Source organism: Spea bombifrons, chromosome 3, assembly GCF_027358695.1.
Source record: "Spea bombifrons isolate aSpeBom1 chromosome 3, aSpeBom1.2.pri, whole genome shotgun sequence".
Taxonomy (NCBI): Eukaryota; Metazoa; Chordata; class Amphibia; order Anura; family Pelobatidae; genus Spea; species Spea bombifrons.
The window spans coordinates 32,866,763-32,886,509 of record NC_071089.1 but is presented as its reverse complement, the minus strand read 5'-3'; the positions used below and the strand labels follow the sequence as shown (position 1 = coordinate 32,886,509).

At 38.5% G+C, this 19,747-nt stretch overlaps 1 protein-coding gene across 2 annotated transcripts in view; it reads left to right on the top strand.

Annotated features, from left to right (window-relative positions):
• Window positions 1-229: 229 nt before the first annotated feature.
• RGS17 (regulator of G protein signaling 17) overlaps window positions 230-19,747 on the top strand; it is a 33,264-nt gene continuing 13,746 nt past the window's right edge. For both annotated transcript variants that reach the window (XM_053459158.1, XM_053459157.1), the window contains exon 1: window positions 230-423. In XM_053459158.1, the coding sequence (XP_053315133.1) occupies window positions 264-423 (160 nt within the window). In that variant the 5' untranslated portion in view covers window positions 230-263. The remainder of the gene's footprint in view (window positions 424-19,747) is intronic.

Below are 19,747 nucleotides of genomic sequence, written 5' to 3'. Positions count from 1 at the left end.
GAGGCTGGCTAGACTCTAGAAATGAAGTCCTCCCACTTTCGGCTAGCAAACACCAGGAAGCCTCGCACCGATCCCGCAGCCACACTGCAGAAGAAGCCCTTTGAATGGGGAAGTATGTGTGGAAATGGTTGTAACATTCTACCAAATGATGTGCTGCTGCTCCCCTGCTGCTCGGCTGCGCATGCGCAGATTCTCCCTGGCGCTCTTTCCTCCCCTCCCTTGCCTTCTCTCTCGCAATCTATCACTCCCTCCCTCTATCTTCTATGCTTCACTCTCTTTCTCTCTTTCCTTCTATTCCTGCCGGTTGGGTGCTGAAGTTAGGCGGATGGCAGCTATACACCTCGGCTAGAGAGCAGCACAAGCCTGTCCCGGACAGCTCCTTCCCAGGCAGCGGCAGCAGCAGCCCCCGTCCAAAGCGAGTGGGTAAGAGTGAAGCTGCAGCTGCACCCCCACCACTCCCCCGTATACCTCCTCCTCTGCTCCCCCCCATCATGCTTGCTTTCCATCTTTTTTACCTATGTTCATTTCTTCACACAACAACCCAAAAATGTCTGCTTTTACCCCAAAGAAGGAGGCACCCTAGACGATCGGGGTGAATAAAATAATGAAATCTGCAAAGAGAAAAAAAAAACTGCTTTCAGGGTCTCATGCATTTAGGCAAATAATGGCTGGTGGAAGTCGTTCTGATCATGCAGTTGTTGTTTTTTTTTTTTGCATCATGTGTTTTTATTTTTATCATTGTGTGTAGGTACCCAGGTTATTTTACCCTCCTTGACTGGCAGATTTTTTTTTAATTTTTTCTTTTTCTACCATATTATTGTTTATTCCGCCTGACATCTGGATTGTGCATTTGCCTGGTGTTGCAGTAACTGGATTTGCACTGCTGGCCATCACACCACCACCAGCAGCAGCAGCAGCTACATAGGGATGAAGGGTAGATTGGATAGTGGCAGCCGCAACAGATATGGGAGGGAGCTAGAAAGGGGATACAGATAGGAAAAAAAGAGAGAAGGAGATAAAAAGAAAAAAAAAACAACAAAAAGAACCTTATCAAAAACATGAGAGCTTAAGGCGTTGGAGGTTGATTAGAAGGAAAAGGAGGGAAGACGGATTAAGTGTCAAAAATATCTATGTGAAATTCCATGTTATTCAGAAAATGAATTTGTTATTATTATTATTATCTTTATATAGCGCCAACAATTTACACAGCGCTTACAATACATTCATTCAAAGGGTATGACTCGAATTGTCACACCAAGACAAACCGATGCATAAGGTATAGAGGGCCCCCCTGGAAATATTAAAATATCTCGTTGATGTGAATAACAAATATTGTAATGCAGGATGATCAATCATCTGTATAGGCTCCCATCTCACGGTGAATTAAGGTCATTGTCGATTTCCTAGTGTGTTACAGGGAGTCGGGGGTTGGGGGGGGTGATGCATAGCATTTAAGGATTCTCTGTTGCATTGCTTTAAAGTAAGCAATTAAAGTGGAGGAACACCCACTGGATCTAGTTGCCTGTGTTGGCAAATCCCTGTGTGATCATTGCACATTGTGTATACGCTGTGTAAATATTGATAGATGTTTACTAATTACAAACCCCAACCGTATTTGTCTTCATGTATGCAGAATCGTCGTAGGAAAATTGGCTGTATTTTGTTAACCCATAACAAGCATTTTGATATGGTTTTAGGATGAAGAAGCAGCAGAGGGCATTATTGTCTACCAGCGGTGGCTATGCTTGCTCTTAAAGAGGCTGATAGGAGTTGTAGCCTAGGACCAAAAAGTCACACTATTAAAGACACCCTTTGCTTAAAAGTCCAAGAATAAATACAATATTTTGTATGTTTTGCCTACGCAATTATAGAAAGGAAATAAAAGGGTGAAACCCGTTACATTTAAAGCGTAAAGGGGCTTCAGCGTAAAATGAGTATTTTAACACTGTGAGCATATTACGGAGAGAATTGTGTTCTAACAATAGGTTGTGAACTTACACCGTCAATTATCACCGCATGGCAATCATTTTTGTTAGGAAAAAAAATGAAAATAATTGTGATTATGTTTTGCTATTAACCCCCACGTTTGTGTTGCACCACTGACTACAAAAGAACATTGTAGATCAGGAGCATTGTGGGGGGGGGGTGTGAGTGGGGCCACATCCTGACCTTGTTTGAGACAATATTGCTAGTCCTAGATATGCTTTCACTTTATAACAATTAAATTGCCTTAATACTGTTTGCACGGACTTCTAGAAATCTGGTGTATTCCTTTACAAATTATGAACAAAACCCACTATTGCATGATGTTGATGTTAGAATTAAAACTGAAGCTATATATTATTGTTAAACAGTGAGTTTTGCAATGATTTGATTTTTATTGTAACAAAATAAGTAGTGTTACAAACCAGCTTACATATTGTAGCGCTAAATATGACGGAGACAGAGGGATTTATTCACTCAAGCGGGTAGTGCATGGGGAGCTTGCAGAAGACTTATGGTGTCATCTCTCAAACCAATGCTTTATGAGGGGTCAACCACTGAACCTGTAACTAGCCTGACATTTTGGAGAATATGTAGGAAACCATGCTGCATATTTTTAGGTATACACAAGTCATATGGCACAAAACAGTATTGGGTTATTTAGTTAAGGGTTCCCTCTGGTGCCTCACTTTGCCATGGACAAAATCCCTACCAGAAGCCACATTCTACTGCAATAAGAACAATAGTAGAAGCATAGTGTATTACTTGTGACTTGTAGCAGGTGGATACAAAATTAGCTTGCAGCCTGTAATAGACGTATTGAAGTAAACCCCGTCCATTTTTTCCAATGCATGGACCTCCTTAGTGTGACTGGATCAGTTGTAAGGGAGACCTCTGATCAATGATTAGTGGCGCAGTTGAATTATCTGCCTCAATATACAGCCTCCCTAGGCCTAGTTGGTCTAAGGCAGAATACACCATTTATGAGATAATGTGTTTTTTCTCTCAGTCAAATCGTTTATGTATTTATAACCAACAGTAGATGTTTGTTGAGGAGGAGCGATCAGGACACCGCATTTTTTTGTGGAACTGGTACTACTGAAAAGTTGGTAGATAAGTGGAACAGCCCCCCCCCCCCAGCAAAATTGGTAGAGGTTAACACATTAAGGAACTATAAACATACATGGGATAGGCATCCTGGATCTAAACTGAGATGAGACCCCTAAGGACTGATTATGGTTTAAGTCTTTAAAGCAGGAAAAGCACCCTTAATAATGCTTAGTGAAGTTAGTAACTGGTATAGTGCAAGTCCCTTTTGACAAAACACTTTAGTGAATGAACTACATAGATAAAATTAAATCTGCATGCCATAATTAAGAAATATATTTTATGGCCTCCTTTAGTTAAATTAAATACACATTGTCAGGGCACGAAAAACCATGGGTTTTGTCGGGAAGCCCTCATGAATCCAGTGTAGTGGGTGCCGTGAGCCGCAATGCAGGCTGGGTGCAGGGCCGGCCCCGTAGGAAGGCAAAGTGTGCTGGGTGACAAGTGAGAGGAGGAGTAGTGCATGTGAGTGTGTGTGTGCTATAGTTTCAGAGTCAGTGTGTCTGTGTGTATATGTATAGTGCTGTTATCAGTGTGTGTTTGTATACTGTACTGTTAGAGTCAATGTGTAAATGTATATTGCTGGAGTCAGTCTGTAAGTGTGTGTATACTCTAGTGTTAGAGTCAGTGTGTATATGTATAGTGCTGTAGTCAGTCTGTGAGTGTGTGTACTGTAGTATCAGTGTGCTATATATATATATATATATATATATATATATATATATATATATATATAGTGCTAGTGTGTGTGTAACAGTATGTCTACTGAGTTGTAGAGCCAAATTCAGGGCATATATATCCATAGTGTTGAAGTGTGTATTTGTATATATATATATATATATATATATATATATATATATAGTGTTAGACAATGCATGTGTGTCCATGAGTATAAAAGTGTGGTGCTAGCATGTATGGTGTTTATGTTACAGCATTGCATTAGCATAAGTGTGTATATCAGCATATAGTGTTAGAGTGTGTGTATTAGTGTATTTTTTTAGCGTGTGTGTGTACATGAGTGTAAACTGTTAGCATGTGTGTGTTACTGTAGTGTGTGAGTGTTTGTGACCATTAGATATGTCTGTTACTGTATGATGTGTAAATGTATGTTAGAGTATGGCAAGGCTTGACAAACCCCGGGCGCCAAGTTGGGTAATATATGAAAATAAAAACATGATTGGGGAAGAAAAAAAAAGCTGCCTCTTGACTTTTTGGTTGGCTCCTAAATCCAAACCAATGAGGTCCTTGCAGCGCATATATTCCATACTGTATGCTTCCTTGGTTCAGAAGTCTCGACTTTCCAGTTCTCACCAAGATCCATTGTATGTTACTTGGAAAATGTTTGGCACTTAAGCACTTGTACGGTCATTTTAAATTTGGAAGTAGCTCAGTTAAAACTGCTGTTTTTGTGCAAAGTATAAATATAGTCATACATGTTGCTGCGTTCTTAACATTGTTTTGGTTACTCATAAACAAATGCTATAGCTTTTAGAAGCAAATGTATCCATTTTAGAGGATTTTTAATCTCGTGCATGATCCCAGGGCTTTTAGGCTTAATCTAATGTCATTAAAGATGTAATCCCTTGGACGATGAAAACATTAATAGAAAAAAACAAATGTTTTGAATGTCAAAATAATATACCTTAATCGTAGAATTCTATATGCATTGTATTTTAATTTGGTTTGTACAAGAATTTTGAAAGTAATTAGTAGGTATATATCTGTATCGTTTTGGTTCATGAATGGTGCAGCTAATATGGCCAAGCCTATAATGGCCATTCCATGCACTTGTGTGATTCTATAAATTACATATTTTTATGAACTAATTATTTCAGCAACTTCCTCTCTGCCCCTCTCCTTCTTCTCTTTCCCTCTTTCTACTCTTTCCTCCTAAGTGTTTAATCTTTCTCCCAATTTCCCTTTCTCTCATTACCTTCCTTCCATTTGTTCTCTCTTTTTTTCTTTCTTCTCTCTCCCTCTCTTTTGCTGTTGCTTTCTCTCTTTGATTCCTCACCCAACATTATCCACTACCCCTTCCACAACACTGTCGAGGAACCTCTCATTTATTCTCTTGAACACAATACTATGTGGCAGTTCCACACCATACACAAAAGTATTCATCAGACTCTCCACAGAGTGAAGTTGCTGCTGATGAGACTGGAGTAAGCTGAGAAGCCAACTATGGTAGTTATTGAATGCTCAGGGCTGTGAGAACAGGAGTAGATACATCATCCGTAGTACTTGTTGGCAAAAAAAGGCCTAGAGGGCCAACCACTTACCATCTCTTACAGTGATTGTGTATATATTTTTTCTGCAGTCTACAAGGCCAATCAGCTCCTTGGCTGTAGGTAGCCATCTTACCTAAGGCGGTGCATGTTTAACAATATGTGCAAGACATTCATTAAAGAGGAAAGCATCATGTTTGCTGTTGAATTGAGAGGTCTTCCTTGTACTGAAAAGAGAGAAACCATTGTGTTAAAGCAGCCATCAACTCCCATTTGTTAAATTATTTTATTTAAATAAAAATTGATGCCCCCAATCCAACTGATGGCCGATCCAGATCCACAAAGCTTTCTCTTGCTCCATGTCTGTAAAATTGCACAGTGCCAAAGGACTTTCTGTACCCAGCAGGTGGCAGGACTAGGGCAGTCAATGAGGAAAATGCTTATGATAAACACGTGTGAGCTTCTAGATAGAAGTGATTGGCTGGATGACAGGATTGTTTCATTAGTTTTTATTACCCTTCTTGTAAAAGTCCGTGCATTATTAGTCTACAATGACTTGCATTGTCTACAAGAGACCGATGTTTTTATGTTATTTCTCCCAGCTGATTTTCTTGCTCGGCCAAGTCACTTTTAGACACCTAGTGATGCCAAGGATTAGCGCAATAGTAAAGAGTTTGAGTTTATAAAAAAAAAGTGTTAAATCCCTATGAGGTAAGATATGAAGAGTGATTCGGAGAATAGCAACATTTAAAATACTATGTTTGATACAAGCTGATACCTATATAAAGCATTCAATAGGATTTAACAAGAACAGAAGACGCTTACCTGGATTGGCCTTCATAAAACCTATTGGCAATACATAGGAACTTCCCATATTAAAATATTGTCCTTTAATTATTCCATCGATCATTTTCTACACATAAAAAAACAACTTTAGTTTGCTTTTCTTATATCTGTTGCCACAGCTTCCAACAGTCATCCCGATTTGAATACTTGTTAAACAGTACTCATCATCCTCAGCATCAGTTCTTACAGGTAACGATAATTAATGCAGGCCCATGCGTGGAATGTTTTGAAAGTCACCCACCAAACATATGGTGAAGAAAGAGATGGTAATCTATAGTATGCCTGTAGAAGATGTGTTTGATCTGTACATTTTTGAGATATGTCAGTCTACCCTCTAGACTGTAAGCTCGTTTGAGCAGGGCCCTCCTCACCTGATGTCTCTGTAAGTCAACTTGTTATGTTACATACTACTTGTTATGTCCTGTCCACCCATTGTACAGCGCTACGGAATTTGATGGTGCTATATTAAACAATACATAATAATAATAATACTAGTGTAAAAGTTTACACTCATCAGAAGTACTTATTAACTTACAAAGGCATTTAAGTTACTTTTGGTTTTCCTGTGGTTATGGCAATGGCTAACTTGTTTGATGAATAAAAAGCTTCGCATTGCTTAGTTCCACTAAGAAGTTTAATTCAGTGCTTCATTTGACATCATACCAAAATAATCACGAGGTAGCAAGAGATTCAATTTACAGCATAGTTTCAATACAGAATGTTGATTTTTTTTGTTTTATGAAATTATTGTCTTAATTATAGATTATAAAAGAAATCTGACAAAAAGCACCAGTTATTTAATTTTTTTCAGACACTTTACCGATGTTGTGAAAGACTAGCATTAAAGTACATAAATCAGCTTACATGGGAATGTCCGATAAATAATTAAATATTTATTATTTGAGAACAAAGCAATAATGCAAACTTTAAAAACAACAAACACTGATTTCTCATATTGGATTTTAGGTGTCTATTATTTTTTTTTATATTGACACCAGAAACATATCTTCCCAAATAATAGGTTCTCTAAAAGAGAATTGCTTTAGAGATACTATATATGCATCTTCCTTGTCACATCTGGTTAGATGGAAGACCTTAGAATGACTATACATCATTGGATGTCCAAGAATGATTTTGTGTTTTTGGGAGCTCTATTCTACTTATAATGTCTTGTGTTTGTCAGAGCTCGCAAAGGACTGTGGGCTATGTGGTAGAGGTTGACTATGCAATGATGGCTTGATTCAGGCTCAAGAACATAGTCTTGCTTGTCCTGGCATGTACAGAGTGGACGAAACACAAAGAGCTTCCATACTTTCTCATTCCTAAGTCTACACAGGTTCCGGAAAGATACAGATTTTTTTTATAAAGGATTCTTCATAATACATATTTTATGTTAAGTATACATGTGCTTTTGGACCCTTTTTTTTCCAAAGCTGATGAAGAGGTTTGCAATGCCAATATTAGTCAGTGGGGACAAAAACATGGTATTTGAGAAGATGACACGTTTCCACTGATTACTGGAGTTGGTTTGTTCTGATAGAAATGGTCTTATGCCTTTATTAAAAAACTCTGGTAATCATTTACATTAGTTTTATAAGTAATAAATTAGTAGAAAAGTGGGGCCACTTCCTTCCTTAAGACCATTTCCTTTATTTCAGGGTCCTGTTACATACATCTGATATATATATATATATATATATATATATATATATATATATATATACTATTGCCTTTACAAAACCCTATTTAGGCAACATATTCCTTTCAAATTCCTGTCAAATAATTATTATATTGTATTTGTATTTTGTATTGTACAAATTGTATTGCTCTACTTCAGATTATACATAGTAATTCTAAAACACCATTCTAGTTTTCATAGCCATATCCCTTGTGGGCTTTATTTACTAAACGGCTGACTCATTGCTTATTTCTATGCATTATGAAGGACCAACCCTGTCAAGTTTATTTTGCAAAGATTCTGTGTTTGCGTTTCAAAATGCAAAGCCAATGTTAAGCTGCTACAAGAAAACTGTGTAAGCATGCATAATGCAGAAAGGTGGACTATTCCAATTCACTGCAACATACCTAGCATCTCATAGTTTAGTGAATAAACCAAATACATCTGTATTGCCATTCCAACGGCAGAACTGATTACTTACCTGCCACTCCATATTTTATACAAAAGTATCTCAAATAAATACATATATAGCAAATAACTTCCTTAAGAAAAGCTTTCCGTTGTGTCCCCAAACAGCTAGAGTAATTGAGTCATTAGGACAACCATTTATTGTGTTGTTATTTTTATCTGCTTGCTATCCTTAGTATTCTGTAATATGTGTTCCTCTTAAAATGTGGATTTTTAATCTGTCCTTGGCCATGTCATTAAGTCAGGATGGCTTTATGCCTACCCCATGCATGTTAAAATTTTCTTACTGTATCAGTCTCTACAATTTATGATGAATATTTTTGAAAATAATATCCTACAGGCTGCTGGAATGAAAGTGAGATACACAATGCCACCTAGTGTTTTGTCCATATAATAAATCACATCAAATGAATAGAACAGATTGTTTTATTAAATATGCCATATTTACATTATATTTATTTTTATTTTTTATTTAATATATCTGCACCATATATTTTTGGGTGTAGAGTATAATGAAAAAAACACAGTAACAAGTATTTCAGCAAAACATTCCCTACTATGCTCTTGCCTTTTTTTTTTTTTTACTGCTGTCTCTTTTTCACATTATTACACACACACACTTACACACACTCTAACACACATATACACACTCACACTAAAACATACTTACTCCATCTCACCTAACTCTATGAATCACTTATTACCGCATGCCATACCTCATTAATACTTTACATCTTAGTCACTCCTCTCTATCACATACCTGTATTACACCTCACATGCTTTACCTTGCCTGTAGCTTTGTCATGGCTGCTTGCACACTGTACAAGCAATTGCCACTTGAGCCAACCTGCCCTTGGTGTATTTTCTTATGATCCTGCTGACAGAGATTTACGAATAATGATTTCTTATTTCTGTTTCATCACCTTGACAGTTGGCCAGTTATCCTCTATGTCTCACTGGGGATGAACAATAATAATTTCACTTCTAGTAAAACCTGACATGCTATATAAGTACCTTTAATCCAAGAGTTCAGGGGAACTCCAACATATATGTACTCAAAACTTATTGTACCAAAACTATTTGTAGGTTTTGACCATCATATTATAACTCTGTGTCACACCCCAACAACTTTCAGGAATTGTGTCATATAGATGATTTCAATACCAAATTATTTTTAGTTAAGAATTTGAATATACTGCATTACTAGAGTGGACCAAAAGGTGGAAACTCATTCCCAAAACCCCAATATTTTGAACGAACCAAAGCTGCATTTTACCCCTTCCTTCACCTCTTTGTACTGGGGATCTTATCTGTAATCAGATACATTCCCATGCACCCCTATAGTCAGATTGTGTCTAAGGACCTAGACACTATTTTATAAAGTGATATCCCAGTAACCAGTGTCCATAGCAATGCTCTAATAGGTGAGCAGCAGAAGAAGACAGATATGTTTCAGGGGAGATTATGAGCTCCCTCACTAAGACTAAGAAACTGACAAACAGGAAGCGAAGAGTAAATAGGATACATTTCTAAACACACACACACTTTAGTTGGACTTAATGAAACAAGTAACCCATGAAAAATTAATTGGTGCTTGGAAATGGAAGTCTTCCAAGATCTCCCAGGTGAAAATCTTGCCAGTCTCACATCAGGTTGACTGTTTTACATCAGGGTGACTGTTTTTTCCCTAACACTAAGGGATAGATTTTTAGACACATTTCAAAGATGAATGAGGAGGCTGTTTTATATTGGGAAGCTAACACAGTAGAACCATGGAACAGATAAACTATATGAACAAAAGTATGTGGACACCCAAGCATCACATCTATATGAGCAAGTTGGACATGCCATTCCAAAACCGTGGGCATCAATATGGAGCCCCCCATCCTTTGCAGCAGGGTTCTGTGACGGCCACTCGAGTTCCAACAGATGAAGCTCGTGTCTTTATGGACCTTGCTTTGTGCACAAGGTCATAGTCATGATGGAACAGGAAAGGGCCTTCCCCAAACTGATAGTTTGATGTTGGGAGAATATGATTGTCTAAAGTAGTATAAACATCACCCTTCACTGGAGCTAAGTGGCCTAGCCCAAACCCTCAAAAACATTTCCAGGCCATTATCCCTTCTCAGGCAAACTTCTGGCACGTATGCATTCTTCTAGGTAGCATTCTCCTTGCATCTGCCAAACCCAGATTAGTCCATCAGACTTCCAGATGCATGATTCATTGCTCCAATGATGGTATGATTTACACCACTCCAGCCAATCACTTGGCATTGCGCATAGTGATCTTTGGCTTGCGTGCAGCTGCTCGGCCATGGAAATCCATTTCAAGAAGCTTGTGCTGATGTTGCTTTCAGCAGCAGTTTAGAACTCTATAGTGAGTGATGCTACAGAGGACAGACGCTTTTTGGGCACTACATGCTTCAGCACTCAGTGGTCCTGTTCTGTGAGTGTGTGCGGTCTACTGCTTCATGGCTGAGCTGCTGTTACCCTTAGACGCTTCCACTTGAAAATAAGAGCACTTAGAGTGGACCGAGGCATATCTAGCAGGGCAGAAATTTGAGTGTGGCTGTGGAGTCAAACAGGATTGGTTTTATTTAATATAACCAATTGGTTATATTTCACAGCAGTCCTACCTTCTGTGCAACAATGCTACAGCCTTTCATATCGCCAGCTTTTTGTTTTATCATTATATTCCTCTTTTTGTACCTGCTATTTAACCAAACGTGACCTGTGCCTGCTTCTGTTTTCCTAAAACCTACAACTAAGTCTTGTCTTGTACCTCAATCAAGCAGTAGATTCATAGACAACATTAGTGTTATATAAAACCAGCAGTCCTGGTGCAAATTAGTAAAATCTGAGCAATCACCATTGCTACCACTGGAGGAATATTCTCTTTAGTTGCTAAACTTTTACTTTTGCCAAGCATAGCTCATTAAATATAACTCAAATGTATCTATAAAATATTCTAGCTAACATTCAGGGACTTTTCTGAGCGTGCAAAAGAGATATAAACAAACCAAGAAGTTTGGAATACAATTACATTTAATTATTATATTACATATTTCATTTATAGATTACTTATTAATTAGTTGATAACTAGATTTAAAATGAGATTAGATAAATTATAATTTTATCAAAATTATGTACCAATAGGATACTGTACTTTTTGATGATACTGTCCCTTTAACCAGTAATTCCTGCAGTTCTTAAAATAAGAATAGATAAATATATACAGTATATGTTTCCAGACTCTCAACAAATAAAATTGCCTTCTCTGTCACTGTTTGGCATTGTCCCAAATCTTGTAATAAATGCAACAGCAGAAAAATCTGACCACAGGCTAAAACCCGTATGTTTTACATCCGTCATCTCTCCTGATGTGTATGTTCGATATGCTATTTGAAGATTTTGTATTGGTGCAAACTGACCAAATGTGGTGTTTGCAGACTTTGATCTCATTAACTAAGCGACATGGGAAACTAAAAAAAGGATGTGTACATTACTGCAAGAAATCACATGATGCACTAGAACCCATTGTACAATATGTTGACTACCACTTATTCTAGATTTATACTGTATAAAATGAAGTGCAAAGTATTTCATCATTGTCAGTCTACAATTTATTTATTATGTAGTATGACAAGAAGAACTCCCAAGACGTCCTATGCATACCTCCCCAGGGACAGTCATTCTTTGGGACCCAAACCCCACCTGTCCTCCCATGATGCCAGATAATTTATTGTCCACTTTGCCCATTCTTAAAAAAAAGTATTTTGAACATTTTTCTCAACTATTTGGATTTTACCAAAGACATCACCATTTCCGCTGTGTACGTGGAATTACGTACACATGTGTATTGTGTAAGCACAATTAGCTGCCTCTTCACGTCAGTGTTTGCTTAACAAAGCTCCATGCTTTCCTTGGTGTTCCATGAAAATGTAAATGTTATCTTTTAAATTCAGTTAGCATGTTTGCATAGTACCTTTCACCAGTACTTCTGTTTTGGTTCCAACAGGTAAACTCTAAAAACATTCGTCTCTTGAGATTTTTTAATTTTTTTTAAGTAACTGGTTAGGGACACTTGATGTATGTTTATACATGTATTAATATTTAATTAACCAGATGTCTGTTAAACTACTTTTTTTTTTTTTTTTTTTGCTTTCTATTGAAATAGGGTTTATAGCATTTACCATGGCCTACATAGATTTATATAGAATAGGGCATTAGCCCTTAGTACGAAAAAAATAATGAAGCAGGTTTTTTTCTAAAATTGTACACAGGCAGTACACAGCTAACACAAACGAAAAGTAAATACCCAGAATATATTAATATACATGTCTTGAGTTTGGATACACCTCACATGCCTATTCATTTATTTTGGCAGTTATACGGCAGATATAACAGGTTTTTCTTCCAAGTTGTAATGCTTTCAAATTTGGTATTTTGAGTCACATTTGATCACTCAGTTTGAAGCCATAAATGTCCTGACCTAATAGGCACTGGATTAAACCCTACTGATGGTTAAAGCGACAGGACATAATAGTACGTAATTCAGTGTCAACTGCCACAATTTTGTGACATACTTTGTCTATTGTAATAAAGGAGTAAATATTGGGATCGCATCAAAAACAAGTTTTCAAATATAAATGTTTTTTCTGTTTGCAAACAAATTTTGTTTTATATGTATAATGTTTGCATATTGCTGCATATTCTAGCTCTGATCTACCAGAACGACATCCTGACTTATCATCATATTGATGAACATCTGTGGATCAAATAATTTCATTGGATAAGCAGGGCCTTCTTAGCATTGCCATAAATGCAGCAATGTATTTAAGTTAAATGCTGCCCTAGGCCTGATCCATGAATCCAGTCGACCTGGCCCCCAGTCTCCCCTGGGACTCACCTCTGCATCCACCATACTCTGTGCAGTCATATCCCTGCACTCCACCTCAGAAGGATGCTCAGTGCTGGCTTCAGGACTCTATGGAGGCTGGAATGATGGAGCAGAATAGTGATTTTGTTGATGAGTGGTGCACCGGGAAGCCATTTTGAGGCAGAATGGCTTCCTTATTCTGGGCGTAGATCAGATGTTTGAGCAGGGAACATCATCCACAATATCATATGACAATACAATATGATCTATGACCTACAATGGCAGAATCCTGGTCTGCTGTTAAATGGAGTTTATTGGAGCAAAATAAAACCAACTGCAAAACTACATTATCATATAAAGGACGTTATATCTCATGTTTCAAAAAATATACCCTTAAATAACAATGGCATTTTGGACATATCTGCAAACACTTTTAGGTTAGTGGCTCACATTACTGTTTTTCCTAAAAGGCTCTGTACAAGGCAGAAGTGGCACTACATCATAAGCAGTTTATCAGCTGCTTAGGGCCCTCATTGGTCTAAAGGGATTGAAGGGGAGAAACATTTTGAGGATGACACAAATTACTTATATCTTTAATGGGTTTTTAGGACAAACCTGCGATTGTAAATCATTAATTAATTGTGTGAATTGTACAGCCGCACCTAGTGCAGGGCGTGTATTGGTGGGCAGCAGCTTGATGGAAGCAGACGAAAGAGAGTGGAAGTGGAAAGCAGCAGAACAGGCCAGAAGGTCAAGATGCTTCTTCCTACTTCTGGAAGGAAAGGCCCAGGAACCATTTGTAAAACCAAGGGAAATCTTGAGAGTTCCTGAGTACCATATATCACAGGATGTTATTGTTAGTGCTGGTGTCTAACATTTATGTGCTATTTTTTTTTACAATACTACAAAGCCTGTAAATAAGGCATTTCCAGATTTCTTCGACACGTCTTTGGGGTCCAGTGAGGCGTGGGACAGGCTTGGAAATATGACACTGTTAATTGGCTTTTAATCCTAAAGTAACACATAAATATTTGAATGTTTAGTACATTGCAGATCATAAAGTCACCACTGTGGGATATTGGTGCATTGCCCAGTATGATATTACAGTAATAGGAAGTGCTTACAAATAGCCCATCCATTTAGGGCCATTGCCTTTATCAATCTCTAATGACCATTTAAGCTTCTAATCAATAATACTGCTTTTATTGCAGTATGCAGATATACTGTATATGATTCATTTTAACACGAATGGCTTGTAAATGAAAAATATATAACACAGACAGTGAGGGAAGACATGAGCTTGCCAAAGCCATTTATCTACCCCCATACAAAAAGGCAGCAGACTTAAGTGGTGCCTAGGGGATCATTATATTTGGCATTTAAGATTGTTCAGTTCTCATTAAAAGACATAGAGGTCCAAATGTGCTTGTATTACACTAAGTTATCCTTTGAAGAGTTCTGTATGAACCACTGCGTTTAAACTATATATTTTCATTCTCACACTGCTTTCCCTGTGACCCAACAAGAGATTCACACATACACATGAGTATTTATCAGCCCTGGACATAAGCCCAATGCCGCATAGTGTGGGAACCACGCAACCTTTTGTTTGACAAAATCACCCTTGTGAGATGAATAGATTAGATACGATCAACATTATTAGCTACTTACGGTAATACGGCAGGCGTATAATGTTTGGTAGCACACTTAAGTGACTCCAGATCAAGATGTGACAACGCAGACATGTTAAGTCTTCTGTTGAGGGTGTCTTGTGTTAAGTAGCACTCTAGTGGCACAGAGATAGTCTTGTGAAAGAGAACAGTAATCCTATAGTGAAACAGTTGTGATCTGGTAAAATGGAAGAGCCTCATATGAGACAGATATGATATCCTATGCATCCAAGCAACTAAATATTGGGATATGCAGGGGATGGACAATTTGAGTAGTCAGTTAAGTTACTGAGGTTCAGCAGCATAAAAAATATTTCAAAAGGCAAACTGAGTCAGGTGCTGTTGGGTTCAGATTTTAAAGTTTTTGGTTAGCCGTGTCAGGTACCATGTGAATGAGTTTAACTCAATCTTCCTTGGGTAGAAATGAGTAAACAAGTCACCCCATTTCTATGAAGTTGATTGAGTAGCTTTAGCAACTCAGCTACCAGCTGCACTCAACTCAAGAGGCTTTGAGAATAGATGCTTTTTCTATGGAACTCTCATGTTGAATTTTTTGCTACTCCACTTTTCACATTTAAAAAAAAAATACTATCCTCAGATTTGGTAGAATGTTTTGTACAATATTGAGTTTAAAATCTTATCTTTATGTTTATCGCCTGACTTCAAAGATATTTTTAAGAGCTCATGTCTGTTATTCAAATATTGTTTATCATGTACTGCTATTTGAATAAATGTAGACTGGTTTCTGAAGTATAAATTAGGAATGAGCCCCTATAACACTACTCAGCTATAGTGGGTCATAAAGTCATTAAATATTCATTACATTACATTTATGATGTGTGCATATTCATATTTCATGAGTGTTGGGTACTGGTTCTCTACAGACACATAGGTCCTTTAAATTAACCTTCGGTGTGCAGGTTTTTTGTCTGTGTTCTCTTCTACGACCTTCAATGTCTATGTTTAACAATCCACTTGGTTTTCATGTCAAATAACTGTAAACTATAACATGCTATTATGGGTGTTCATTTGCAAAGATGTTCACGGCATTACTAAGTCTGTTAGGAACATAGCACTAGAGACACTGTTCTGTCGGTGACAATGGAAGAGAGGGAGATAGGAGTAACTAGTTCTGATGACATAAAGGTAAGCAAGCAATGCAATAAATTGGGACAATAGAAGAAGGAAGAGGGGGGTGGTTCAGCCACTTTACAGATCTCTGGTCAGGCCTCACTCAGAGTATTGTGTACCAATCTGGAGACCCCATCTCCAGAAGGATATTGACAGAGGAGAGCTACAAAAATGGTAAGTTATCTATCTGCAGCATAACAATTATCAGCAAAGACTAAGGGATCTTAATATCAGTGCCCTTTCTTAACTATCTTGAACCAGCACAGGGAGATAGGAACATGTTTGCAATATGACATTACGTCAAGATGAAACGAAGATAAAGCTTCAGGAGCAGTGAGAGATAAGCAGGGGCGGGCGGTCATGTATGTATGTGAGCATGAATGTGCATGCATAAGTGTGTGTAAGCATGGATGTGTAATTGTGTGTGTGAGTAGGGATGTGTAAGTGTGTGAGCCTAGATGTGTAAGTGTGTGTGAGCATGGATGTGTTTGTGAGCATGGATGTGTAAGTGTGTGTGAGAGCATGGATGTGTAAGTGTGCGTGAGAGCATGGATGTGTAAGTGTGTGAGTATGGATGTGTAAGTCTGTGTGAGAGCATGGATGTGTAAAGGGTGTGTGTAAGCATGTATATGTAATTGTAGTAAGATGGAGTGTGTGTTAGCATGAGTAATGTGAGAGGGAATGTGTGTGTGTCAGTGAGTATGAGTAAGTTTGTGTAATTTGTAAGTGTGTTTACATATGTGTGCCAGAGTGCAAGGGGCAAAGAAGGCACAGATGAGCTGTGTGGAGGGAATATTGGCACAGACCAGCTGTTTGAGGGCAATGATGGCACAGACCAGCTGTTTGGGGCAAAGGTGGCACAGATAAGCTGTTTAGGGGTACTAACAAGCTGGGACAAAGATGGCACAGACAGTCTGGGGGTTAGGATGGCACTGGTAAGCTGCTTGAGGCAAAGGCACTTACAAGCTGTTTGGTACAAAGGTGGCGCTGACAGGCTGTTTAGGGCAAAAGTAGCACTATGAGACATGTTTGATGAAGTTGGGGGACCCGAGGCCATTTTTGCACCAGGGCCCTGTGGTTTCTAGTTACACCCCTGCTTAATATGTATATCTTGGAGAAAAGAATAGAGGGGAGATGTAATATAAACATCTAAATACTTAAAAGCATTTAGCAAAGTACAAGAAGGAAGCTTATTTGAATAGAGGAATTATGATAGAACAAGAGATCATAGTCTAAAACCGAGAGAGTTAGATGTTTAGATGTTATGTAAGGATTTTGTTCTTTACTGAGAGAGTGGTAGATAAATGGAAGTGGTGAAGGATAATACAATGGGAGGATTTAAACATGTATGGGACAAGCATAAAGCGATCCTCACTATGTGACCAAACAAAGGACTGATTAGGGTTTGAGTCCTTGGAGCAGGAAAAATGGGCAGATTAGATGAGTCAAATGGTTTTATCTGCCGTCAAATTCTATGTTTCTATTACTCTATGAATTATTCCATAAGGAATGCAAGATATAAATACATCACTTTTTATATTTACATTTTTCACAAGGAAATTAAAACAGTTTGAATACAGTAATTTAGACTCAAATTAACTGTACAGTTCACGTGTTATGCAGGATATATAAACCAACAATCATTTCACTCTTTTTTTACAATTAATACTTAACAAACCGCTGACTCATACACATGATCCTGTAGGAAACACTCTGGATGAAAGGACATTCTTGTTTCATGAGTAACACAAAGTGCTATAGATAGTAGTTAGGATATAGTTCTAATAATAGAATAAAGTCCATGTGATTTTGTTCCTCTTGATACTTCCAAATCTGTAATCAGTTAATTATATGGAAAGATTGTAATTCCGTTACTTGTAATACCGTGTTTCCCCGAAAGTAAGACAGTGTCTTACTTTCTTTTTATCCCTAAAAGCCCCACTATGTCTTACTTTCGGGGTATGTCTTATATTGGGAAAAAATTGAGAGTGATGGGAGTTATGATGTACTTTTAGAGCATAATTAGATCATGAAAAAGACATTGGAAATGGTACAGCATAACACCCATCACTCTCACACACTTACCAATCAACACACCTACCAATCCACACGTATACCAATCCACACACATATACACCAATCCACACGTATACACAAATCCACACACATATACACTAATCCACACACATATACCAATCCACACACATATACACCAATCCACACACATATACACCAATCCACACACACATACACCAATCCACACACACATATACACCAATCCACTCTCACTTAATGCTTTCCTACCTTTCCTTTCTTCTTTCAGCTTCTTTTCCTCCTCTTCGCTCCTCTTCTTCAGTTCTTGTCTCCTTCCGGGTCAGAGGGCACGGACAGCGGTGGGCGCGGCTTCAGTGTTGTGCGCCGGGATCTGACAAGAAACCCCGGCGCACAACAGCTGTTGCCGCGCAGATCACAAGGGAGCGGTATCGGAGGTCATTAACAGACCTCCGGCTCCCTTGAGTGATTTTAAGCCGGGTTGAACCCGGCTTAAAATCACTCAAGGGAGCCGGAGGTCTGTTAAAGACCTCCGATACCGCTCCCTTGCGAGCCTGCTCCTCCAGCGGCGGACATTACTGTCCGTCTCTGGAGGGGTGCCGGGTGCCGCAGGTTGGCACCCCCTGGAGTGTGGCGCCCTGTGCGGTCGCACACCCCAAAGGTCGGCCCTGCTCTAAGGGGCCGGCCTTAGGGGTCTGCGGCCGCACAGGGTTTAAATAAAAACATCGGGGGTTTTTTTCAACTTTATTTAACATCCTCCATGTTAAATAAAGTTAAAAAAACTTTATTTAACATGGAGGATGTTAAATAAAGTTAAAAAAAAACCCCGATGTTTTAATTTAAATCCTGTGCGGCCGCAGACACGTAAGGCCGGCCTTGGTGGGGACTTCCCGGCCCCTTAGAGTGGCGGACCCGGCAAATCCCCCGTGTTTCCCCGAAAGTAAGACATATGTCTTACTTTCGGGGTACGGCTTATATTAGCCGACCCCTCTGAAACCCCCGATACGTCTTACAATCGGGGGTGTCTTACTATCGGGGAAACACGGTAGATTTGTCTCTGACATTGGATCCAGCCAGACTGAACGTGGCGAGGTGCATTTCTTATCATACAGAGATATCATGTAACAGCAAAAATAGTGCATGACACAATATATATATATATATATATATATATAGTACTTTGCAAAAGTGTTAGACAGGCATGAAAAAAACTCTGTGAATTAAGAATGCTTTCAACAATAGACATAGTCACAATCTAGATCAAATCAATATATGGTGTGCCCACCCTATGCCTTTAAAACATCAATTCTTCTAGGCACACTTGCACACAGGTTTTTAAGAAACTCGACAAGCAGGTTGTTCCAAATATCTTGAAGAACTAACCACATTTCTTCTGTGGATTTAGGCAGCCTCATTTGCTTATCTCTCTTCATGTAATCCCAGACAGACTCCAGACCAGACCATACCATCACTTCCAGGACTCCTTGTTCTTCTTAACCCTGAAGAGAGTTCTTAATGACTTTGCCTATATGATGGGATCGTTGCCATGCTGCAGATTAAATTTGGGGCAATCAGATGCTTTGCTGAGTATATTGCATGATGTATAAGTATCTGTAATCTGACTAAATCCACAATTCCATTTGCTGAAATTAAGCCCCAAACGTACAAGGAACCTCCACCATGCTTCATGGTTGCCTGCAAACACTCA